A 25,963-nucleotide genomic window follows, 5' to 3' on the forward strand; every position below is an offset into this window, starting at 1 on the left:
TAGTGCTGTGTACACTTCTTCCAAGTAACATGAACACGATTTACTGCATTTGAAGTAATGGGACTTTATTAATGCACATGCATTCTTTGGTATTCATTCCCAGCCTCTAAGCCTTTGCTGACTTCATATAGAAAGCAGACGTCTATACTAAAATTATTTAGGAACCATTTATTGGTATATAGTTTTTTTCTTTTGTTAATTCAAACTTAAAATTGGTTTTGACTGGATTGCGAGTAATAGTCAAAACGGCAGCTCTTAGTTGACCTAGTGTTCTGCCTGTATTTGCAAATCAGTGTTGGAGAGAGGTTAAGTAAAATGAATCAATTTTTCAGACTGAAAGGACAGCAAACAAACATGTTGATGGGTGGAGGAGTCATTGACATGACAGCAGCGACCTGACTGGAGGAAGTGATTAACCAATGGTCTGAATGCTAAAGTGTGAAATCAGTTGTAGACATTGGTCAGTGTATTTGTAATAAGTGGACATTAGGCAGGCTTTTGGAGAAGATGCTACCTGGCTTGTTGAATGTGTTAAGAGAGAATAGAAGGCTAATTTGAAGGTTGAGTGGGTGTCAGTACCCAGCAGGGTTGCTGGCTTGTGGAACAGTTGACAGGTAAATAGCAGCCTTGCTTGCAGGGTAAGTGACAGGTAATAGACTGAACTATTTCCCCTATCTCTTACAGGCAGAAGCGCAATATGGGGCTGACGTTAGCTGAGAGTGAACTAACCAAGCTTGACTCTGAAAGGATACGGGATCGGGCAACACCAGAGAAAGAACGTTCCTGTGCAGAGCATATACTTGCGAAAATAGAGGAAGTTCTGTAAGTGCCTTGTGTGTATGTGTTTTTTTCCCTAGGTGCAGAGATGCATTAACTCAAGGAATAATTACTTTCTTCTTTTTTTTTTTTTAATTGACAGGTTGACTTCCCAGCCAGCAGAAGAAGAGAAATGGTAACAGCAATTTCAGCTGTGCTTCTTACGGCAGAGTGCTATGTGCCTTGAATCCTCACTGTTTTGCTTTTGTTTTCTACAGCACTGCCATTCAGTTTGTTATATTTACATATATGAAGCACTTGGGAGTTAAAATGAAGGAGCCCCGCAGCCTGGAGCAGAAACGTGGACGAATGGGCTTCCTACCGAAGATAAAGGTAACCATGTTGTCATACGTCTTGTTCCATAATATCATGCTGAATTTTGTTGGTCCCTGTGACGAGCTGGGTAAGTGGAGTGGAGCAGGACCTGGATAAAGCAATCAAAAGCTGCCAAAATATCCATCACATAATTATTTTTGCATCTCAAGTTTTGTATGTTCTGCCAAGTTTCTATGTTTTTTTTTTTTCTTTTTGGCTTCTCATTCTATCCTTTTGGCATCTTCCCAGCAGAAGAGCATCAAGAATGAAAAAGAAGGTGATGAGAAGATAAAAAAGAGGTTTCCGAGCATTTTGCCACAGCCTCGCCGGTCTAGTCGTCATGACCATAATGCAAGTAAGTCATTTTGAACATTGCATTTAGTGGAAGGGATGTGGCTCAAATGGTGGGTTTTGTAGCACACAGATGTGCTACTTTCTATCCATGAAAACTGGTAGATGCAGTGTTTCTGACACAAATGCTTTTGTGGATGTTTTGGTCCTATGACATCAGTTAGTGGACATGCTTCTCAGCCAGTCCATGTTCACACATACGTATGTGGCAATGCGTGCAGTTTTAATTTTCCTTTGTCTTGAAATCTTCTCATTGTGCTTTCCATGCACTTTTCATTATATGCATACCAGTCTTGCATGGGTTAAGTGAATCATTTCTCCCTCCCAACTACAGAGGATGTGATTGGTGTCAATGTCAGCTGCACAGACTATGTTTCTCTAGCTGCTAGCATTGGCCGATTTGATGAATTGACTGAGGTGTCAAGAGTATTGAACTATGAGCTTAGGCGACCCACATTTCTGACCAGCATTACCCTCTGTTTCAGTAACTCGTGCCATGGAGACCCACAAGCAGCGGCCAGTGAAGCAGGTGTCTCAGCAAGCCATCAACATCTCTTCTGACCACTCGGACACCAACCGGATCCGACCAAGTCTGTCAAGCGACAGCTCTGAGACAACACTCACCCCTTCTGTGACAACGTCTCCCACACCATATACTTCTGCTGGCCCTTTAGACTCCACCAGCCATGATGGTGATCTTGGTAAGCTTACTCTTCTTTTTAATTTACTTTTTTCTGGATTTCAAGGTTGAGAAGGCTTGGTGGAACAGAATACTGATCAGTACGGGCAGTGGTGATTCACTCTGACCCACTGCTTCATTGATGCAAAAAAAAAGTACCAGTTTATGGCAGATATATTTCAAGACTTAAAATGTCCCACTGTTCATGAGATACCTGCAGTGCTGACTGACTTTAACATCTCCTAGAAAGAGCCCACCTGATACCTGCCACACTGTGCTTTTTGTTAAATGAGGTTATAATTGTTATGTGTCAAAGTGTCTCATGTCGATTCACAGTGTTAACTTTGTCTTGATTTAGCTGTACCTCCCCTGTCTGCTGTCACAAAGCAGAGTGACGTGATTTTTTCTGTGGATATAACTGATTCAGCACCTCGCACACCCAATAATATATTTGAGTTCCCTAATTCTCCTCTGGACAACTTGCAGGACGATGAGAGGGACATTGATCGGTGAGTAGAGAAGGCTTTTACTACTTTTTTTTTTTTGTTGTTCAGTCAGAATCACAGTGGTGGTCAACCTCAATGCAGTACAAAGTTATAACATTACTAGGTAAAAAAGTACAGTTCTGTGTTTATAGTAGTGTACAGAACATACACTGTGTCTACCTACTTTTAATATGGGGGAATTCAAAGCAGGTTGGAAATCAGAGTTAGCCATTCCATTGGGCCATACGCTGTTCTGTTATTTGGCTGCTTTCAGTGTACTGTAAGGTGTTTTTGGAATGGTATGTGTGGTTTTAATATGGATAATTAAAAATTATTTGCATGAGCTCTATATTAAAGTTACTTCCATTTATGACATTGCTTAAAACTGAACAGCAAATAACTTCTATTCCTTGACAACCTACAAGACCCCTACCTTAGCATTAACATATATTAACATAACATTTTTCAGATTATTAAGTAGCTAAGAGTTCTAAATAGACAAACAATCACAAGCGGTCAGCCAATATTGGGTCAGAACACAAAAGCTGCAAGTAATTAGCACATTCCAAAGGTGTCTCAGGCTTAACACTCAGCACAGCCTTTTGTTTTATTATTTGGGTTTCTTTTTTATAGACCACTAGTAATAGTCCTACATTCTTTGTTACAGAGTACATGACTTTGTAGTGTAGTCTACTTACCTTTACTTCTCTGTGATGAAATGGTTAACAGCATAAGCAATTTATTTAATCAGATACATCTCCTTAAGTGTACACCATTCAGATAAAATCAGCCAGACATGTCTTACCTCAGGATACTTTGTCTTTACGGCAGCCATTACATAAGTGTTCCAATATAAAATGACTTGTTTAAATATAGCGCCTTCCCACAAGCACTCTATATAATTGTCCTCTCTTCACCACCATAGCTAACTCGGTTGTTTAAGTACAGTAGTACACTAATGAGTTTTTGTCAAGAGGAAGATCACAAGTTGCTTTGCGTATATGTGGCTCAAATCCATTGATATGCTTCATTGCTTACCAGTAGTGGGGGCACAAAGAATCTCCTCAAGGCAGCCATTAGTTTGACATTATATAGATGGTGCCACTAGTGCCTTTAAGGAGTATTTCATGTTCCTGCTCCATAACATCTGCCTACTTTCCTGCTTCACTGTCCCTCTAAACATTTTTTCTCATTAATTAATCCATGGATAAACATAATTTTCACTAATTACTTTTTATGACCTGATGAATAGGTAGGGGTCTGGGAGGAAACAACAGTTGTCAATGTGAGTGGGTGTGGAGTATTCCTTGAATATTTTCGCATTCAGTATTGGACATGGTGGTATTTATGCATATTTTTGTTAATATTTTGGAACTTTCTCCCTTTGCATATTTATATAATTTGTTTGATTTCCCTCCAATCTTTTGCAGTGCCAAAAATCATAAAAAAAAAAAATCAGGTGTTTACACATTGGGATTTAAATCAAAACTTGTTGGTTCATTAACCTGCTTTTTGACCCAAAGCGAAAAAGTAATTTTTGCTCCAGATGTCATACAAATTATGGAAGAAATTGTATTATAAATCTGTACTAGCAGAACTCCTTGGAAAAGTGTTAATTCTTTATGTAGACACTACATAAAAGAGCATGGTTTATTTAATATTGATATTACACGCAATGTTGGGTAACTCAGCTAAGTTACATGTAGCGATTTTAACAATTTGATATCTTAGAGTGCTAAACTGATTGCCATAAATAAACCATATCAGTCAAAATGCATGTTCATATTTTACAAAGTATATCAGAAACTTAGAGCTATGTGGGGATTAATATATACATGATTTGTTTGTTGGCCATACCAGCTATGAACGTTCATTAATCCCCAAAACAGATGAATTCTATCTTAGGAATTTACTGATCACTTGCTATGCTGGGGGGCTTGCATGAACAAAGCCAAAGGTGAGTACCTCGGGAAAGTTGATCAAGCCATTTTCCAGGGCATTACCTCATATAATTGCTAGGAATTGCCATCTTATTTGTGAGCAAAGTTACAAAATTGGTAGGTAATAAATGAAAAAAATCATGAAGGCCTTGCACACTTAAAGATGCACAGATGTTAAACTGAGTGGAAATTGGAAAAAAAATGTTTATGGGTCTTTGAGTTTCTCAATGAGAAGTATATTCACAGAGAAGCCTAGGACTTTTTATTTTGCAAGGATAGCTATTTGAAATTGGGCAAATTCTGAAACAATGCAATCCATCCCAAACAAGAGAAAACAAGTAAGCCCACTTACCACTGGAGGTGATTCTATTTTTATTTTTACCGGCTGATTCCAAACACACTGATTTTTAAAGTGTTACACTGTCTTCAAGTATCATGTGGGTGATTTAAATGAGTAAAGCTACACCAAAATGTATCATTTTATGCAGAGATTAAAATGTTGAAAACTGCAATCCTGAAGTAACAAATTGTAAATGACAGTTTTAATTCCATTTGTTTCCTTGCCTACTTTCTTCATTTCATGTTTACTGGGCTCTGGGAGCAGATTTTACCATGTTTTGAGCACCAGATAGGGACCTTTGCGAAACACCTGCATTAAGTTGGTGCCAGATGCATTGCTGATTTCAATTATATTAACTTTTTGTTTACATGCTGTGTTTCATTATTTAAGCCTGGTTTGTCTAATACAAACCTTGGGTATTCACTTTTTTAAACTTACCTCCAGCTGTGATTGCCAGTTAACTTTTTCCTTATCAAATGGCAAGGTAAAATGACCACAACTGACCACCTCCGTCATTGTTTCAGGGGATTTTCATGCCCAGTTACGTTGGTTTGAATCTTTCATTTTTACACTAGTAATTTACAAAGCAAAGTTTTCTCACTCATGTAGAGTGTAACACTCCTGGACACAAGTCAGGCATCCTCCTGTGTGTATGTGATTTCAAACTGAGAGGTAGTATATTATGTATAGTGAAAATGACTCCTACTTAATAGATTAATGTGGAAGTAGATAGAACTTAATTAATGCCCAAGAGGAGAGTTGGCTTTTACAGATGCTGAAGAAATATAGAAATACAACAACCCTGTCCCTGTCAAACACATACCAGAATACAAATAAGAAGGGGAAAAAATGTCTGACTTGGCTAATGATGAGAGAGAGCTTGTCTCATAAAATTAAGGAATGACTGTAAGCAAACAACTGGATAACATGTTGTAAACTACTTCAGTGCCTCTTGTTAAGAACAAATCTCATATAAAGTAGTGTAAAACATTGTAGGAAAACTTGAATAGTGATGAATAATATTGTAACAGAGTGGCATCTCATCTGAAAACAAAGTGAAATGGGCAAAAATCTGCAGCTTGCTTCAAAGTATTTGGTAGTCGTCTTATATCCCAGCTGCCGCTCTTTGTACCCATGGGATAATTTGGGGTTTGTTGGGTTCACATAGTTGAGCAAAAGAGACTGCATGCAAACACAACACCAGACTGTAAACCTGAAAGCTCTTGTTGTACATGTGAAATCCCACCTCTCTTCTAACGTTAATCAGCACCAAAGCATTGAGAAAATTCAACCTCCTTCAAGTTTTATGATTATTATGATGATGCAGAAAGCTGGATATGTGCAGCACTTAATCTTGTTTAGCATATGGTATTGGATCAAATGCAAATGTCCCAACAACTTCACATACATGTATTTCCGCAAATATGACCGTATAGATGCTTTGTTTGCATGTATAATTTAATGTGTGCAGTGGTGCGCATCTCCCAACAGTTCATTAATTGTTAACCTAAAATTTTAGTTTAAAAAGAGTACAGCAGCACAAAAAGCTATCTCAATAAGATGCAACTTTCAACATCATAAGAATAAAGTAATGCAGATTGCAAGCCCATTACTGTAATGCTTCACCATTTAAGAAGGTGAAAGCCACCAATTACAAACATTGGGTGCCGTAGAATGTGGCACATTTGGGTTAATTGTCTCATAAAATTAGGAAGAATACCAACCACTAATCAGCTTATTGCCAGCCATTTTTGAAGATCAAACATCTGTCTGATAACAGTCTCTATTCTTTTGATTGGAACATTACTAGTTATCACAGGATATATATGTGCAACGTTCTTCTTGACAGCTGCTTCCAGCATCTTCCACTAGCAAAGGCAGTAGTGCCCTCAAATGGCAGTGAATCAGCAGTGAAGCCAAAACTGTGGAGACCTTCAGACAGTTTTGGGGAAAGTGGAAAGAGATACAGCAGTATATATTTTTAATCATTTAAGCATCATATTTGGCCAACTTCTGTTTCTCAGTTTCCCATCTGTAAGTTTGTTTGTTTTGAATGCATCTCTATAGTTATATATAAACACAGAGCATCAACCTGTATACTCAGTCATCTGTTTTCCTTAAGCAAACAGTGACTTTGGTGGCTGCGAGCATTTCATTCCCACTTGCTGTAGCCGAGGCTGACAGTTTTTGAATTAATTACCAGTGTATTCTAGTAAGTGTGAATGAGCAGATCCCATTAAATTTCCAGGATTGTTAACCTGGGAATTCCTCTGGTTCTATTTAAGTGAAGTGCCTAATGGTTTTCACATAAATGTAATGTGGAACATTTCTTAAACTGCAGATGCCAATCTTTAAATCAGTGAAGGGGTTTTCCAATGAATTATTTATTTTTTATCAATTTATTTTTTTTTTGTTGTTAATGTCACAGTGTTTCCATGTGTATCCTTGCAAAACATTTAAAAACATCATGCCCATCATATTTGAATCTGTATAGTTGCCTCAAGAATACTTTATTTTAGTAACTGCTTAAAATTGTATTTAAGAAACGAATAAGAGAACAAGATCTAGCATTGGGCAAAATCCCTTGGGCCTGTGATGCTTTGTATGGTAAGATTGGCCTCACATAAATAACCACCTCAACAAGCCTAACAATCACAGGCAAGCACAACCAGGCAATTGTTCAGTACTGGGACAGTCGTCATGTGTGAAACAACTAAGCTGGCCCAGGTTTACTATCACATGTTGACATTTTGTATCGACTGTGGAGCTGTTGTAAATGTTTATTTGCCAGCCAGGGGGTCAAAACAATAAATAAATAAAATGATTAAACTCAATGCAAGTAATAGCCATACTGGTAACGATAAATTAGGTATATGAAGCATCATTAATCTTCTCAGCAACAGCTGTCTAGCTGTAGATTAATCCAGAAAATAGTTGCTGTTTAGCTTAGCTTTAAATGCTGAATATGATGGCACATTCTTCATCTCTGGCAGTCTGTGAATGTACCCCATCAAAGTGCAAAAGCAAAATATTTGAATATTATTGACTTGCAGGAAAAAAATCCTGTTCTCAAGCCAGCCGTAACTAAAATCCTACCACATAGTAAAGCAAGTCTGTTAATGGGGACTTTCTTGTGTATTATGCCCTCAGGTTTACTGATGTCACGTCTGTAGCAGGCTTAACCTGCTTTTTTTCTACATTCTTAGCAAGATCATGTAAATATATTTCAAGATATGAATAGAGTCAGATGTTTAAAAAAACCTTTCAGGTAATGGGAGCTTAGAAAATGGAGGAAAAGGTACAACACAGATGTATGTGTTGTCTATCAACTACAATTTCTGTGTTTTAACACATTCTTCTTTATCATGGCACTGCAGAATAACAGTGTTTTGCATATCAGTTGGACATGCAAGTTAGAAATTCACTGAGCTCTTTATACCTGACAGTACTGTCAAGTATACTACTGTATCAAATGTTTTAATCCTCATACACAACCAATTCCTGAAATCTTAGGGTGGCTGACAGAACATACCCATTATGCATATCTTGTCTTGATCTCAAGTTTTCATTTGTTGCAGAATCTATGACCAAGGAACTCCTAAGGCAGTCAGAAGGTAAGGTCCGTGGTCTTATTGCTCATGATTTCTTATTGGTGATGACTCTCTTTGCCCAATATTTATTTTGTGATCAATTTTGTTTTGCCATCTGTCTGTCTGTCATGAGGCAGATTGGCATTGAGAAGTATGTATGTCTTCTAAAACTGTCTAAATTGTGTCATCTCCTACAGGACAGAGTCTCAGAGCTATAGTGAAGGTCAAAGTGAAGATGACCAGTACAACGATTTTGACCTAGAGCAGGACCCACCTAACTGGCAGCAACTGGTGAGTCGGGACATTTTGGCAGGCCTGACTCCACATGAGATCAAGAGACAGGAAGTCATTAATGGTAAGTAGCTTCTAGTATGGTAGCCATAAAAAGTCAGACCTTTATCTGTGTGACATGTATTGTAGTTCTTAGAAATCTTATGTATCTTACATAAATTGTATATATGAATCGGTGCATAATAGGCTTAGTTCTTTTTAGCATATTATAAACCAGTGTGAATGTTTGTGTCTTTAACTAACCTTGTGGTTGGCTCATTTTTTTATATGTAGAGCTTTAAAAAGTAATATTTTTAATTGGCATAATTAACTTAGTGTTAGTTATCATTGTTGGAAAGTTGGGTGAAGACGATGACAAACGAAGTTTTCCCATCTTACCGTGGCAGTAACTTATTGTAATATGTATAGTAAAATAAGCATCATTTTGGCTCTTTGCATGCACTTCAAATCAATTGTACCTTTTTAGCTCCCAGGGCTGACTGGTAAATGGAACATGAACACTTGTGCAGTTTTCTTATATGACTTTTTTTTTTTTGGTCCCAGTTTGGCATTGCATGTCTCTTTTCAAAGTGGAGTGCATGTCTTGCACAACCAATGCCTTTCATTTGTTATCCAGTCTGTTTTGACTTATTATAATTGTTTAATGCAGCCAGTATAACCCTAGTTGTAACCCTAACCCTTTTAATTTTATGCCTAATCTTAAAATGTATAACCCTAGTAATTTAATTTATTTTTAGAGAATAACCCTAATTTATTATTTATTTAAAAATATATAGGGAATCTCGGTGTAATTTTGATTTTTATGGACATGTAGAGCTGACTGATAATAGGTTTATTTTTGGATCTATTTATAATACATATGGACCTTATGAGATAGTCCAAATATACCTTATTTCGAGTATTACTTGTTTTAGGGGTGATAGAGGAGCTGGTTTTAATGAGGGGATAACAAGTATTAATGATAAGATTTATATTATATTAGAGAAATTTAATGGCTTATTGTATCTAGAGAAAAAATGGCAGATTAAGTTAGATTTAATGCTCTCCTATGCAGTGAACCCGTGCAATTTTACCCTAGTGGTACTCATCCTCCAATAACCCTAACCTAACATAGAAGAACATGCAATACTCCCATTAACCTGGGTTAGATATAGAATAACCAAATTCTGGTAATGTGAATAACAATGTGGATGAGAGAGAGAGACGAAAAAAAGATTATATAGCTTGCAAAGTGGTAAGTGAGAGAATTTATTTATTTTCAGCATACAACCAGACTTTTTTTATTCATTTTATACACTTCCTTTTCCAATTAGTCAAGCAGTAATTACTGGTAGGTCGATAATTGGGGAAATGCAACATCTTCACTTTTTTTTCTCAGATCGCGAGCTTTATTGTAAATGAATCAACCTATCTTAAATGATAAAGCGAGCCATCAGAGTTATGTTGATTACTGAACTTGCACATATCCATATTTTTAGCGAAATATCCATTGTTTTGTGCTAAAAATATAAATTCAGAAGGTGAGTAAAATAGGTCAGTGTACAAAGTGACTTGTCATAATTTCTGTCAATAGTAAATGCATTATAGAATTCTAATAACTAAGAGTGTGCCACCCCATTTCCCCAGTTTCTGTGTATTCTCCTTTAATGCCACATTCAAATACTTCATTTTCCAAATGTAGTTTGCAATAAAGTGTCAGACTTGGTTTTTAATCTGAAACAGAATTGTTTATAATGCAGTCCATTTATGGGTCTTTTGAAGTGTTTTATTACATTTTCGTTTGTTTTCGTATTGCTTCTGAATGTTTTTTTTTTTTTCCTAAGCTATTAATGTTTTAAAGCATTTTTTTTAATAATTTCAATAGTCTTAGGCTTTTTTTTTACTTGATCATACATTAAGGAAATTTGTACATGTTCGTACTATATTTTTCAATGTAGTGTGAAAACTTGATCATGCATGGGATGTTAAAATGATTTTGATCCATCAGACAATCCAAATTTTTCAAAAGCTTTCTTAAAATCTGAGACACAGCTAAAAAGAGATGTACGCATACTGGTATCTGACACGGTTGATAAGCTTCATAATGCACAAATAATAAAATGCATGTGTTGCAGGAGGTAATTAAAAATACAAACCAGATTCCAAAAAAGTTGGGACACTATACAAATCGTGAATAAAAACTGAATGCAATGATGTGGAGGTGCCAACTTCTAATATTTTATTCAGAATAGAACATAAATCACGGAACAAAAGTTTAAACTGAGAAAATGTATCATTTTAAGGGAAAAATATGTTGATTCAGAATTTCATGGTGTCAACAAATCCCAAAAAGTTGGGACAAGGCCATTTTCACCACTGTGTGGCATCTCCCCTTCTTCTTACAACACTCAACAGACGTCTGGGGACCGAGGAGACCAGTTTCTCAAGTTTAGAAATAGGAATGCTCTCCCATTCTTGTCTAATACAGGCCTCTAACTGTTCAATCGTCTTGGGCCTTCTTTGTCGCACCTTCCTCTTTATGATGCGCCAAATGTTCTCTATAGGTGAAAGATCTGGACTGCAGACTGGCCATTTCAGTACCGGATCCTTCTCCTACGCAGCCATGATGTTGTGATTGATGCAGAATGTGGTCTGGCATTATCTTGTTGAAAAATGCAGGGTCTTCCCTGAAAGAGATGACGTCTGGATGGGAGCATATGTTGTTCTAGAACCTGAATATATTTTTCTGCATTGATGGTGCCTTTCCAGACATGCAAGATGCCCATGCCACACGCACTCATGCAACCCCATACCATCAGAGATGCAGGCTTCTGAACTGAGCGTTGATAACAACTTGGGTTGTCCTTGTCCTCCGGATGACATGGCGTCCCAGATTTCCAAAAAGAACTTTGAATCGTGACTCGTCTGACCACAGAACAGTCTTCCATTTTGCCACACTCCATTTTAAATGATCCCTGGCCCAGTGACAACGCCAGAACTTGTGGATCTTGCTTAGAAATGGCTTCTTCTTTGCACTGTAGAGTTTCAGCTGGCAACGGCGGATGGCACGGTGGATTGTGTTCACTGACAATGGTTTCTGGAAGTATTCCTGAGCCCATTCTGTGATTTCCTTTACAGTAGCATTCCTGTTTGTGGTGCAGTGTCGTTTAAGGGCCCGGAGATCACGAGCATCCAGTATGGTTTTACGGCCTTGACCCTTACGCACAGAGATTGTTCCAGATTCTCTGAATCTTCGGATGATGTTATGCACAGTTGATGATGATAGATGCAAAGTCTTTGCAATTTTTCGCTGGGTAACACCTTTCTGATATTGCTCCACTATCATTCTGTGCAACATTGTGGGAATTGGTGATCCTCTACCGATCTTGGCTTCTGAGAGACACTGCCACTCTGAGAAGCTCTTTTTATACCCAATCATGTTGCCAATTGACCTAATTAGTGTTTATTGGTCTTCTAGCTCTTCATTATGCTCAATTTTTTTTTCCAGCCTCTTATTGCTACTTGTCCCAACGTGAAATTTTGAATCAACATATTTTTCCTTTAAAATGATACATTTACTCGGATTAAACATTTGATCTGTCATCTACGTTTTATTACAAATAAAATATTGACATTTGCCATCTCCACATCATTGCATTCAGTTTCTATTCACAATTTGTTTAGTGTCCCAACTTTTTTGGAATCCGGTTTGTACACAGTATATGTGTTTAGACTGTAGCCCACTGCTCCTGTATAATGTAATACCAAGTCTGGTTTGGAGATGTTACTGGAGTTTAAAGATAGCAGATTTAGTCCGTGTGAAGATTCTTGTAATCAGCTGTGGCAGTGTAACCTGTGACATTTACTGTAAACTCATCTTTTCTCTGCACACCACATCTCTATAGACAGACTAACTGTAGCTAATGAGGGGGGTTATGTGATCTTTTTCCAGATTATAGCTGTCAAGAGATTTAGATTAGTCTTTAGGCAGTAAACACATGGTCTACCTTGGCTGTCGTCATTGTTAAGTGTTTATTTCATTATTCCTAACACCGTATCCTTACATTTTGAATTTTTTTCAAGCCCTGTTCCACACTTATCTGCAGATAATTAACTATTGTGCTCTACTCAAACACTGCTGCAGAATCTCACCACCGTTTCTGGGTTTTCTCATCCACTGGTCTGTTCTCTCCCAATCCTTAGAACTGTTCTACACTGAGCGTGCCCACATCAGAATGCTGCGAGTACTGGACCAGGTCTTCTATCAGAAGCTGAGTCGGGAGGCTATCCTGCCTCCAGCTGACCTCAAACATATCTTCTCCAACCTTGATGAAATTCTGCAGCTCCATGGTGAGAATACATTGTGTGCTCCTTGTCTGTTTGAGGTGATCTGCTAGCCCTAATATTATAGGCAGAACTGAATGCAAAATTGTTGTGTAGGTTCTGGTGTCAGTTCACTCAGATTTTATTCTTTGCTTTGTTTGGCATTTTCATCATTACATTGATGGATAGCATTTGGGAAAGGGCTGTGACAGAATGTTCCTGGGACTTCAAACCTTAGGAGTCTCCAAAGCTTTTAAAATACACTTAAGCTGATAGCAGGATTTTGCTGTTAAGCCAAGTATCTTATCCTCTGCACCAGATCTTTAGGAGTCCAAGATGGCACTGCACTAACTTGTAGAAGAATGCAGTTCTCTTTGCAAAAGCCAAAGTGAATGCCAGAAATGATACCTGGGATATTTAGAGGAGGATGTTGATGCCTCACATTTGTTTCAAAAGGTTATCAACGGATTTAACATTTTGTTTTTCTTTGCCACTTCCTTCTGCAGCTTCCATACTGGAACAAATGGCTGCAATTCGGAAGAAGCATGAAACATCTGTAATTGACCAGATAGGAGATGATCTGCTGTCCTGGGTAAGACATATGGGTCTAAAGTACAAAGCAGTCTACAAAGTACATGGACTTAAAAAGAGAGAGGTTTATATTAACATGTCTGATTACATGTGACACTACTGTGGGAGTTATGAGATAGGGAGGGGTTGCCTGGGTCTATCTTTATAATGCTCTTCACAATATGCAGGCCCATAGCATAGTTTCTTTAAGATCCAAAATGAATGAAGTCCACCTACGTATGGGTCCCCAACTGCTTACATCAGAATCATAATCTGTTGAATGATTTGAGTAGTCTTCCTTTATTAATAAAGACTAATTTTCTGCTTGCATTCATGTTTCCAGTTTAGCGGTTCCGAAGAGGAAAAGATCAGGACAGCTGTCAGCACATTTTGTAGCAATCAGCCATTTTCATTAGAGCTTATTAAGACACGGCAAAAGAAGGATTCAAGATTCCTAACCTTCATGCAGGTGAGAAGGAAAGCAGGATAATAGGAAGTGCCCTGGAGTTTATTGTAGAAGTGAAGACATTAGAATTGTTGGCTAACTGATGATCATCTCTGCCATGGCTTTTGTTTTAGGAAGCAGAGAGTAACCCTCTGTGCAAGCGACTTCAGCTGAAGGACATCATTCCTACTGAAATGCAGAGGCTCACTAAGTATCCACTCCTCTTGGAAAATATTGCTAAGTACACAGGTGCGTATATATCTGCTGTGTCCCTTCCCCTACTCAACATTTAGTTGTCATATTCTTACTCCTTCATTGCTCTTGTAGAGGACACTGAAGAGAAAGAGAAGGTGAAAAGAGCTGGGGAATGTTGTCGGCAAATTCTCAACTATGTCAATCAGGCTGTGAAGGAGTCCGAGAATAAGCAGGCAAGTTGCGATGCACAGGCTCTTTTGACCCTTTCAAATTCAGGTACATTTTGGGTCAGATAGACACTGCTTAGGGATGTATCTACTGGGGAACTCTGAGAACAACAGGATGATGTTGGTAACTTTTTGGAGACCCTTGGAACATCTAAACAGGATGTAAGTGACTGTTAGGTACCCGCTTGAGAACACTTTGTATTGATGTGACTTCTGGGTGGCTTGTAGAAATGTGGGAATTGTTACAGGCATTGTTGAGTGCAGGTGGGGATGAGTGAGTGCCGATCCCATTCTAAGAACTCATTGAAGTAAAATGACTTGAATAATTACAAAAACTTGGGAATGTGCATGACCCCTAGAGATACCCTGTGACAATGGACACTCATCTGCCAGGCATATTTTGAAAATGCAGTGAGTGAAAAAGTAATTCCTGCTTAAAGCATTGCCAACACAGTATAGGTATGAATGACTGGTGAGAGTGTGTAGAGGGATTTATTTAGTGTACTAATTAAGACACTTGGAGAGGGTTTGTGAGAGACTGTTGGTAGAAACAGTAAGCAGTGTATGGAACCAAAGAATCATAAAGGAAAATGTGATGTTTTCTGAGCTACTCAATGGAGTGAATTATTTTTTGACTAACTTCTCTTGCAGCGGCTAGAAGATTACCAGAGGAGACTGGACTTGTCCTCGCTGAAGCAGAGCGAGTATCCAATGATCTCAGAGTTCAGAGTGAGTTCAGTGTCCTGAAAGTAATATAGAAGGCATCTTTTCATTTTTTTCTTCATTAATTACTACTTTCATATTGTTTCTCTGTTTATTCAGAATTTAGACTTGACCAAGAGGAAGATGATTCATGAAGGGCACCTGACTTGGAAAGTAAACAAGGACAAGCCAATCGGTGAGCACAAGCGGGCTGGGGCTAATAGACAAACCCCACTGGTCACTGCTTTCTTCCTAGTTTTCTGATCCCATTTGTGTTGTATGACAGTTGATTTTTCTGTAATTCACCTCATCCACCTCAGCTGTCTTGGGTCTGATTGTTAGAGGGTAGGGCATACACATTGTAAGGCACTGTACACCTCCTACTTTTGAAAGAACCTGAAGCTCTAAACACCTATATGTAGGGCTTGTTAACCTTATTTACTGGAGGTCCTGGTTTGGATGCTGTGTTTCTTATTCCAGTGTTACAGGCGTTTTACGGGTCATTATTCAAGGTAACATATTTACATTTTCACCCCAAGAACTCTACACTCTACTTTTGGAAGACATCCTAGTTCTTCTGCAGAAGCAGGATGACCGACTTATTCTGAAATGTCACAGTAAGAACTTGGCAGGTACAGCAGAGACCAAGCATGTGTTCAGTCCTGTCATCAAGCTCAATTCTGTGCTGGTTCGACCGGTTGCCACAGGTGCGTTTCAGTACTTATGGGATGTTAGAGACCTCCTTATATGGATACTATCACATCACCATATTCCCTGTCTTCTCCCTTTGCAGATAACAAGGCTTTCTTTGTAATCTCTATGTCTGACAATGGTGCACAGATCTATGAGCTAGTGGCCCAGACGGTTTCAGAGCAGAAAATGTAAGTGTTTGTGTGTCATTTAGTATACCCAGCTGAAAAATAAATTGTATATGTTTTAGTACTGGTCATATGTAACTCTGTGTCTTGCAGGTGGCAGTATTTGATCACACAGAGAGCTGAATCTATCAAGACCAAACCACTTAATGTAATTGCTCTGCCTCCCCAGGCCCCACCCATTAATGAGTAAGTGGCTTGATGACTGTTCCTCACAGAGTGAGAGCAGCATTGCTTTTATGATACACACCTTTCATTGCTTACGTTGCAGCAGTGATCCTGGAGAAGAGGAGGAGGTAAGCGGGGTGCACCACAAGCTCAGCAAGGACTCTGATGGGCTTTCAGCAGCCAGCGGTCAGCCCTCAGGTAATGCGATAGTATTCACTTCCTTGTAGAGTTCAGTTTGTCAAGAGCTAGTCTAGAAGAAACAAAAAGTAGAAGAATTTCATATTGAAGAATAATCTTGGCAGTGTGTCACCATATTCACAGTAAGGGGTATCAGGTAATTAGCAGCATTTCAGGTTGTGCTAAAAAGTACTCTATATATAAGAATTGTGCTTGCTGCTGCTTATAAAAGCCTAAGGCTATTAAACTCCCCCAGTACACTGAGGATTAACACACTATAACAGAGTAGCTATACAAAAGTCTGAAGTATCTCATGTGGTGTTTGACTACTACTGTACTTGTAATATGTGCAGGTATAGTTCCTAGGTACAATTTTAACAGACATTTATAATTGGCAGAAGTAAATCAAAATTTTCATGTATGTTTCAATTTATTGAAAACTGTTTCCTGAAATACTTCTGATGATTCTTGTAGCATACACTAAACTACATAGCACATTTTGGTTATAAAGACTGTCAGAGCAAAAAACTGAAGGAATTTCAAATGTATTATTAAAAATAGATACTTTTTTTGTTTTAGTTTAATATGGATTATTTCACTCTTATTCCAGAAATGCGATGCAGTGTTTATGTATTTTACACTTCTGTTTTCGCACATCATGATCATCCTTTTTATAATTTTGAATATAAAGCTTGTATTGTCATTAGTAAAACAGACATTCTCCCATTTGTTAGACACCGCTACTCAACACACTTTACCACAGATACTCCATCTCCTCACCGCCAAAACCCATACATGCTCTGCTTTTGTATCTACATTTGTACTAAGAACAGATTTTTAAACATTTGTCTACCACCCTCAAGTTATCCTTATCCATCAGGGGGCCTCCCATCAGCTCACTTCACTGTGTAACAGAATCACAGAAAATGCAAAAGCTGCGGAGTTGAAAATTAAAAAATAACTTGATAAATAACCACTAAGCTTTAGGGTAGGTGAGGACACCTTATTGCACCAAGTGTGGGGGAATCTTCAGTAACAATGTTTACTCTTTCACCACCCCAACCCCCCCTTTACAATTGAAACAACTGCCCTTATGAAACTTTTTAATATAACTTGTCAATAGTGGGACTTCAACCTTTATTTAGCTTAGAACCTCATTAAACAGGCACTGATCCAAGTGAAAAGCTAAACCCTGTTGAAATGTGATCTGATTGAAAGAAAGCCACGGATAAGGGAGTGACCACAAAAATCAATGACCTGAAGCATTATTGTAAGGAAGAATGGGTAAAAATAAAATAGTTGATTAAACTTGTACAGAAAGTGATTGCTTTAAGTGATTCTACAAGCTACTAAATCATGGGAATACATTCAATTTCCACATTTTATGAGTTTATTTTATTTAAATAAAGAAATTGAGAGAATAAAATCTGTTATGTCATTTAACAACCAGGGTAAAGCTGATCTAATGTTAAGGTTAAATGAGGATCTGATCATTGTTTTGTTTTCGTATTTAAATCTATAAGTTTAAAATGTTTTTACATGATTGAAGGTCGTAAAAAGAAAACTAATTTTATTAAAAGGGTGCATAATTTTATTTTATTTATTTTATAAATATTTATTTATTTATAAAAATAATTTTATTATTTTTTTTGTTTTTTCTGTCCACCCTGGCCATCGGACCTTACTCTTATTCTATGTTAATTAATGTTGACTTATGTTTATTTTTTATTGTGTCCTCTATTTTTCTATTCATTTTGTAAAGCACTTTGAGCTACATTTTTTTGTATGAATATGTGCTATATAAATAAATGTTGATTGATTGATATGCAGGAAATCCTAATGTGACAAACCTGCTTTCTTTCCATTTTGAACATTTTTACCCTTCGCTGTCATACACCCAATCCAAAATGCATATCTCTGTAGAAAATGTTTCTCATGTGATGAGATCACCGAGCAACATGGTCTACGCTGGAGCTAAAATAATAAAGGAAAAAGTTAACATAACAGTGTGGTGCTTCAATCAGTGCTTTTTGCATAATGATAACTGATAATATTTTGTACATATGAAAAATACATAAAATATCCTGCCATAGTTGTTTGACCCACTTTTTTTTTTTTTTTTTTTTAAAACAGAAAAGGACTCTGAGGAGTCCTCACCAGTGAGTCTGCAGGTGACATCCCCCGGTGCCACCACCCCTTTTGGCCATGTCAAATCAGAGGGACAAGGTGAAGGAGATGAAGATGAAGATACAGAGCTTGATGAGCAGCTTTCCAGACAGACCATAAGCATAGATGAAGAGGAGCTGAGCTGTCTACATTCTGCCAGCAGAGCAGAAACGGCTCTAAAGAATTGTAAGATTCTAAGAGGGATGTTTAGGGTGGGGTTAGTGTTTATGCATAGTTTAGAGGCAAGTGCCAGCTGCATTCCACTTTCCCTTCTCCATCTCATTTGTGTTGTGATTTTGTTAGTTATTGTCAATCCTTCTTTCTGTCTTCTGCCTATGCCCACATATTACCATTTCCTATTAGTTTTCCCTTTTTGTATTGTTGAACTTCTTTCCTTTGAATTATCTTGATACTTCACTCAATGGAAAATTTCCATTTATTCTTCATTTACACACCTGCCCTCATGTTTGCACCTGTTTATCCTTTTCTTTCTGGCCTTGTGTTCCCAGGCTCCTCCACCTGTTTTGGTTTCTGGCCTGCTGATATCATGGGCTACAGTACCTATCCTGCATGTCTTACGTTGTTAGGCTACCTTTGTACATCTCCTGGTCCCCTTTTCTATTCTTACTGCTTTTGTCTTCTTTCTGTTACCAGTGTAGCTCCTCCCAATGCTCTTCCATCTCGGTCTTACAAGTCCATACTAAATCATTTGTTCACTTTTTTTTTTCTCCCCAAAGTGGCTGCATTGAAGCTAGTCTTGCTCAGGTACATGTCCATCATGGACGAATCTGGAGATGAGGAAGGCTGTAAGAGTGGGCTGTCTCGTAGCTGGTCATCGGCAGGAAGCCACAGCACACAATCTCACTCTCAGCGGGGTTCAATGGATAGCAGCATGGCCCCTCCTACCCCTGAGAGCCAGATTCATGACATCCGGCTTCTGCGGGGCTCCTCTGCAAGTGAGCCATGCAGCCCACGGGGCCAGGGGTCAGTAGCTGAGACGACACAGAGTGACAGGGTGAAGTCCCCTGGCAGGGAGGTCACCTCAGGAGATACGGTGGCCAGTGAAGAAACAGCAGAGCAATTTTTTGATGCTTCAGAAGGATATGGTGAGTACCAGAACAGTTGTCCAACTCTTGGAGTTCAGATTTTGTAAAATATTGATTTAAAAAAATAAAATAACTGCACTTCATGAAAAATCTGAGTACTGTAAGCCTTATGGGGAAGGGGCTAAGATGAGTAAAAAGTGAAAACTACTTGTACCTGTTGCAGGAAACTGCCTGATCCTAGAGGGCTTTGGTGCTGTTGGGGAGAGCAGTACAGATGATGATTTGCTCGTAGAGGTCACAGACCAGGATCCAGAAATCGACCTGAGCAAGCTACTCTCTACATCTGCCTCAAGACGTGGCCTCTCAGTTGCTCCTATCAATGCCATTCCTCCCGAGTTCAGTGAGCAGGTCAACATGTACATCAGGCAGCTGCAGACTGACCTGAAACATTTAAAGGTATTGTCTGCTCCTTGTTTCAATTTTTCGTTTTGTTACTCTCACCTGTGCCCTTAGCCTTGTTCTTCCTGCTGTACTCCTGACTACCATACTGATGCTGATGTAGTTTCAGTTCTGTTTGTTATATGTGTTTCCAATCAGATTTTTTTTCCCCCTCTCTAGGTGGTTGAATCGCGATATAATCTCTTATGCCAAAGGCTGGCTGGATCAGCTTCTGACACTGAAGAAAACAAAGGTATGGATGATGGTCTTTTATTAGGTTCAAAGTGAAAGCTGGATGGCTGAGCCCATCCCTTCATTTTTTTTTTCCTCTCAAATGTGACTGAGGTCGTGATTGATGTGATGTGATTCCTATCCATCAGTATGCTGATTCTGGAGTTAGTGAAATCCCCCTAGACACATTAGAAGTGTAGCTTGTTCCCCATCCCATCCCAGATCAGTCCACAGGTGTCCTTGACTTGGCCAAGGCTTCACTTGCCTATTCTATTCTTAGTGAGTTCTGTCTGTGTTGGAGGATCCTAGTGGAAGACTGTGAGTCTCATGGGTCAGAACCAAGCTAATTCCTATACCTCCACAGTAAGCTGATCCTGAACTCTTTCCCACCAGTAATTCAGGGAACGTGGAGAGCCAGTGAAATAAGTTTGTCTTCGTTAGCAGCAGATGGGATGAGGCCTGTGAGAAGTTAGTAATTGAGAATTATGTAGAGACTAGTCTCATAGGGCCAGACATTCTCAAACAAGAATACACATCTCGGGACAACTCCATTAAATGTTTGTGGTGAATAGTGGAGAAATCCAGGGTTTCTTCCTAAAACTCTCTCCCAGTTTCTTCTAGTCTTTGAAGTTTAAATAATTGGGTTCAGTGTCCCACCAAAAATATATATAAATATTTTCTCCTTATGCATTAGATAAATGAGTAAAGACAAAGATAGCAAAAGAAGCTACACAAAAGACTTGACAATGAGAGAAAGTAAAAAAAAATTGTTAAAATTGCTGCCATCAATATGGAGCTCGGTAACACAAGGTAACAGAAACTTAATGATTACTTTGTACCTGGTGATGAGCGCAGAAACAGAAGAGACGCGTAGACCTCCACAGTTACTAGGCCCCACACATTTAAAAGTGCTTCTGTCTGCTAAAATATCTTTGTCATTTTGTCTATCGCTTCACTATATGGTACAACAACAACAAATCGAGTTTAGGTAAGCGTTGTGGCCTATGTGTATGTTGAGGTTGGGAGCATGCGCTGATTACATTACACATTAAATCTCTATTACTGTATTCTGGTATGGCATGTCTTCAGGTCATGTTAGACAGTATTGTTAACATATTTTAGTTATTTATTTAACTGTTCAGTCAGAAGTTGGATGCTGTACTGCCTCATCTGCATTTCTTGTGGCTTTTCATTATCAACTATCCGAATGGCCATCCATTTTACCTCCTTTTGTTGTGGTGTAACCCACCATTTACCTCAAATGCATATTTTGTAATTCACATTTTTACAAACCTAGCCTTAAATTTACTCCTAATCTGTTGTCGTAAATGTGATCAACAGAGAGCACACACAGCACCGGCGCCAACGTGTCACTCACTTCTACCACTCGTCCATCGATGCCTTTAATGCCAATAACACACACACACCCACCCAATCACACACTGTGGCCAGTTTAGCATTGCCTGTCCACCTAACCTGCACGAATTTGGACTGTGGGTGGAAATCGGAGTACCCGAAAGAAACACACACAAACATAGGGAGAACATGTAAACTCCACGCAGGGAGGATTTGGGACATGATCCCTGGTCCCCCTATTGCAAGGCAGCAGCACTCCTGTGCCTCAACTTGCATCATTGACGATTGTTTATTTTATCACATGCAGTGTGCTCTAGTGGTCTTTTTAGGAAACTTTACGATAAACTACCTACAGACAAAATCAGAAGCTTGTTCTCTGTCAGGTCATGTTAAAGTCAGTTATTTCTTCACAGACAATGGTATATATGCATTTACCAGACAACATCATGTGCTAATGTCCCCTACTTTTGACACCTACTGCACGCCCAACCTACCTGGAAAGGGGTCTCTCTTTGAACTGCCTTTCCCGAGGTTTCTTCCGTTTTTCCCTACAAGGTTTTTATTGGGAGTTTTTCCTTGTCTTCTCAGAGAGTCAAGGCTGGGGGGCTGTCAAAAGGCAGGGCCTGTTAAAGCCCATTGCGGCACTTCCTGTGTGATTTTGGGCGATACAAAAATAAACTGTATTGTATTGTATTGTAATGTTAGGCGTTTCCTATGAAGTTTTAAAAATATCTTGCCCACACTGGTGCTTTAAAATGGAGGGTAATGGACTACCGGCGTATAAAAGCTTAAAAACTTTCCAAAGACATCCACGTCTTGCAATTGCACGCTCATTGTAAAATAGATTATACATATCATTTTAGAATAAAAAACATAAATATTATTCAATTCATCCATTTTAAAAAGACCACCAGCTTTGCACACCAACTCAATGTTTGTCTTCCTCAGTAACCTTTCACCCACAAAGGGGTGTGATTTCCTCTCGAAAGAGCAAATCATGGTCAAATTTTTGTGTGAATGTGGTTGGTTTTGTTTTGATTTACTTACATATTAACGTGAGAACTCACACAGCCGAATAGAAAACATACCCGTATTGCGAGAAAAATAGCACCAGGAATATTCAAGAAAAGGATTACTTCCAGATCCCTTTTGTTGCTACAAACATGAGTCGTAAACACAAGAAGGTGTGTTTTCTTATATCAAAGCTTTTGTTCGGTCAGTAAGCTTCTAGAACTTTATTTTCTGGTGATGCCTCCATTGTAAAGCACCAGTGCAGCAAGATGTTAATTTATAGGAAACAACTTAACTTTAGAACACAATTTTACATAGCAAATGTATATACACCATAATTATAAAGCAACAACTTCAAGTTAAAAGACAAGTTCAGTACTTTTTAAAGAGAGCTCCCTCTTGCTCTGCAGTTCAAAATCGCCGCCACTACGTTGAGCGCCACTTTCACAGAGCATTGGGTCGGTTTAGAAATGTGACACTTAAGTGAGCTCTCCAAGTCTTTCCATCCAGTTTTTAGTAAAATTCACTCATGGTTGTCTCTACGTCTGGCTCTGCGAGACTAAACAGAGGGCCGGGAAGACCTTCCTCATCCTGTCTGAAGTCTTTGCCCCTCTCATTGGCGTAGAAGTAGAAATAGCTGAGAGTTGGGCTTTGCCAGTTTCCATTTTGGAGGAGCTGAACCTTTGCAGCGTACTTTTGAATGACTTTCAGTCAGGCTGCTGTTTAAGGGGTCTGTTGGTGAAGAGTCGGGTACTTGAGAGGTTTACTTGAGTTTCTTTTTTCTCTCTTTTTGTAGATAAGAGTTAGTGTTGGCTGCCTCCATGTTTTTTCCCCCCACATCACCTTGCAGAAATGGAACAGATGGAACCTGAGCAAGGTTGCCCTGGTGCCCATCTTCCTGCTGTGGAGCATTTTCTTTTGCCCAGGCCTGCACCCTCAAGGACTAGCTCCCTATGCCTGCAGGGAAAAAAGTCCTTTCCCTCACCACTCCTGTGCTCCACATGGAAGGACCTGAAGACCCCCTGACCTGGAAGACATTCCTAAGCACCTGCCTGCTTCACTCCAGGACAAGGAAACCCAGTTCCTCAGCCACTGCCATGAATCAAGAGGAAAGGAAGAGGCCGGCTGACACAACACCAGAGATAAACTGAGGTGGAAGGCATCGAATAACAATTTATAGACACTTAATTTTTTTTTTTTGAGGGGAATGGTGTTTAGAATCATTGAGTTAAATAAGAAACGAGTCAGTTTAGAACACTTCTCCTCACTCCCTCCTTGTTCTGTTTTATTTTTATGTGTATCACGCACAACAGGGAAAAGGCAGCTGTGGCTGTCAAGTGTCCATTTCAGTCTTGCCGATTATGAGGGGTGTGCTACCCTCATAGCCTAGGCTGATTTTTAGAAATGCTCCTAGATTAATCTGGCAGAGGTGACTTGCTGGGATGGATAGGTTCCATTTTTATCGGTCATCCAGAGCCTGGAATGAGAGCGAGTGACCTGACAAATGCCACCTGCATGGCCAGTGCACTGAAGTCTTGGGGGTGTTGTGGCACCCTTCCTCTGCCTCCAGGCACCTTTTCCTCAGCATATTTATTTGTGGTCAGATGACACTCGGCTATAGATGAGATTCCCTCAAAAGCTGGGCAGGCTAGCCTTCTGTGCTGTGTGTTTACAGCTGGTCTCCACTAGGGGTCTCTCTCAGACTCCACTTCAGTTTCCGTAGTCGGGGACCCTTTTTTTTGGACAAATGGAAGAGGCTGCGGTGTCAACTGCAACGCCTGGTAAGAAGCTGGGAAGGGAGAAAGGAAGAAAGAAAGAAAGGAGAAGCTGAAATTTCAGGTTCAAGGAAGAAAATTCACAAAAGACAACGTTGCAGAAAGATCTGAGTGGCTTGTAAACGTGATTTTGGTGCGGCTAACATTTGGATTTGTACGAACAGTAGGAGAAATAATGTAAATCTCAAAAGAGTTGGAGCTTTGGACATAAAGAGGCAGATTTTTTTTTTTTGTAAAACAAAATGTACATTTTTTTTTTTGACCAACGGTCCTGTGTGACACTTGCATCTCAAAACTATTCCTAATTATTTTGTATTGTTTTGCTTTGTACACCATACAATCATTTACTGTTTTAACAGAGCTTACTAAAAGATACAAAAATAAAGAAAAATAAAAAAAACACTCTCATGAGCTGTTCCTAAAATATTAATGTAATCTGTATTTTTACTGATCTTATTGTCTAGATGTTAATGAGGCATTATTATTATATTATAATATTATTATTATTGTTATTCTTTCTTTGGTTTTTCTGTTTAAACTGTGTAAGATAGGTCTTCTTTTAGTTGAGAGATTATATGTCATTTGGACAAGTCAATATATTGTTCAAAAAAAAAAAGGCAAGATGATTTGTGTATTTTTTGGGGATTCTGGGCTTTAAAAAAAAATACAGTGTTGAAACATCATTAAATAAGCTTGAAAACATGAGTCCGCGTCTCGGCCTTAATTCAACACCTTCTCAAAACACCGGCCCACACGTCGGGAGAGATGATTCAGACGACTAATTAGGGAGAAGCCAGCCGGCCTACGTACGCGACGGAATCATTTGAGCTGACTTGTTAGGCGAATGCCGAACGGTATAATCCTGTTACACGGTGAGCGACTCGCAGCGCCATCCGTAACTCGATGTGACAAGATGTTTATTCAAATGACGGTCCAATGTTCCTCGACATGCCACAGCTTGAACTACTGGGAAAAGGAGCCCACCTGTCTAATGGGATTGCGTGAAATGATTGTGTGTGCAAATCTGAGCTGGAAAATCAAAAAAACCAAACAATATGTTAAATAGCAATGGTGGTTCAGATAGACTGAGGAAATAGAGGGATGGAGTTTAATGATGCGGACCTGGTGGGGCGGCCAGAAAGTTAGTGAGGAGCACACTGGCCTTGGAGTGGCACAAGGATTAGCAGAAAGATGCTCATTGAACCAGCTCTTCAAACCACTCTAGTATAGTAACACCCAGCGAGGAGGACCTCCATTGCTCTCAGTTCTTTATGGCATGGATTCCACAAGATGTTGCTGACATTCCTTTGACGTTTTGGTCCATGCAGGTATGACACCATTTATGTACATTTGTCAGCTGCACATTCATGCTGCGACTCTTGTGTTCTTTTACATCCCAGAAGTGGTCTGTTGGTTTGGGGAGGCCACTGATGAACCCTAAATATCATTGCCATGTCCTTTAAAGCAGTCTG

At 39.0% G+C, this 25,963-nt stretch overlaps 1 protein-coding gene across 5 annotated transcripts in view; it reads left to right on the plus strand.

Annotated features, from left to right (window-relative positions):
- The window catches only part of LOC120535960 (rho guanine nucleotide exchange factor 12-like), a 158,454-nt gene extending 133,261 nt beyond the window's left edge, over window positions 1-25,193 (plus strand). For 3 of the 5 annotated variants that reach the window (XM_039764194.1, XM_039764195.1, XM_039764196.1), the window contains 24 exons: window positions 685-822; window positions 920-952; window positions 1,035-1,149; window positions 1,381-1,486; window positions 1,968-2,183; window positions 2,520-2,670; window positions 8,505-8,540; window positions 8,714-8,871; window positions 12,990-13,136; window positions 13,616-13,701; window positions 14,023-14,148; window positions 14,259-14,373; window positions 14,452-14,552; window positions 15,198-15,275; window positions 15,369-15,444; window positions 15,788-15,955; window positions 16,042-16,129; window positions 16,220-16,312; window positions 16,395-16,489; window positions 18,602-18,820; window positions 19,372-19,740; window positions 19,904-20,136; window positions 20,299-20,371; window positions 23,513-25,193. In XM_039764194.1, the coding sequence (XP_039620128.1) occupies window positions 685-822; window positions 920-952; window positions 1,035-1,149; window positions 1,381-1,486; window positions 1,968-2,183; window positions 2,520-2,670; window positions 8,505-8,540; window positions 8,714-8,871; window positions 12,990-13,136; window positions 13,616-13,701; window positions 14,023-14,148; window positions 14,259-14,373; window positions 14,452-14,552; window positions 15,198-15,275; window positions 15,369-15,444; window positions 15,788-15,955; window positions 16,042-16,129; window positions 16,220-16,312; window positions 16,395-16,489; window positions 18,602-18,820; window positions 19,372-19,740; window positions 19,904-20,136; window positions 20,299-20,371; window positions 23,513-23,523 (3,031 nt within the window). In that variant the 3' untranslated portion in view covers window positions 23,524-25,193. The remainder of the gene's footprint in view (window positions 1-684; window positions 823-919; window positions 953-1,034; window positions 1,150-1,380; window positions 1,487-1,967; window positions 2,184-2,519; window positions 2,671-8,504; window positions 8,541-8,713; window positions 8,872-12,989; window positions 13,137-13,615; window positions 13,702-14,022; window positions 14,149-14,258; window positions 14,374-14,451; window positions 14,553-15,197; window positions 15,276-15,368; window positions 15,445-15,787; window positions 15,956-16,041; window positions 16,130-16,219; window positions 16,313-16,394; window positions 16,490-18,601; window positions 18,821-19,371; window positions 19,741-19,903; window positions 20,137-20,298; window positions 20,372-23,512) is intronic. The other 2 variants (XM_039764197.1, XM_039764193.1) reach the window with 2 other exon arrangements.
- The last annotated feature ends 770 nt before the right edge of the window (window positions 25,194-25,963 follow it).

Source organism: Polypterus senegalus, chromosome 9 (genome assembly GCF_016835505.1).
Source record: "Polypterus senegalus isolate Bchr_013 chromosome 9, ASM1683550v1, whole genome shotgun sequence".
Classification (NCBI taxonomy): Eukaryota; Metazoa; Chordata; class Cladistia; order Polypteriformes; family Polypteridae; genus Polypterus; species Polypterus senegalus.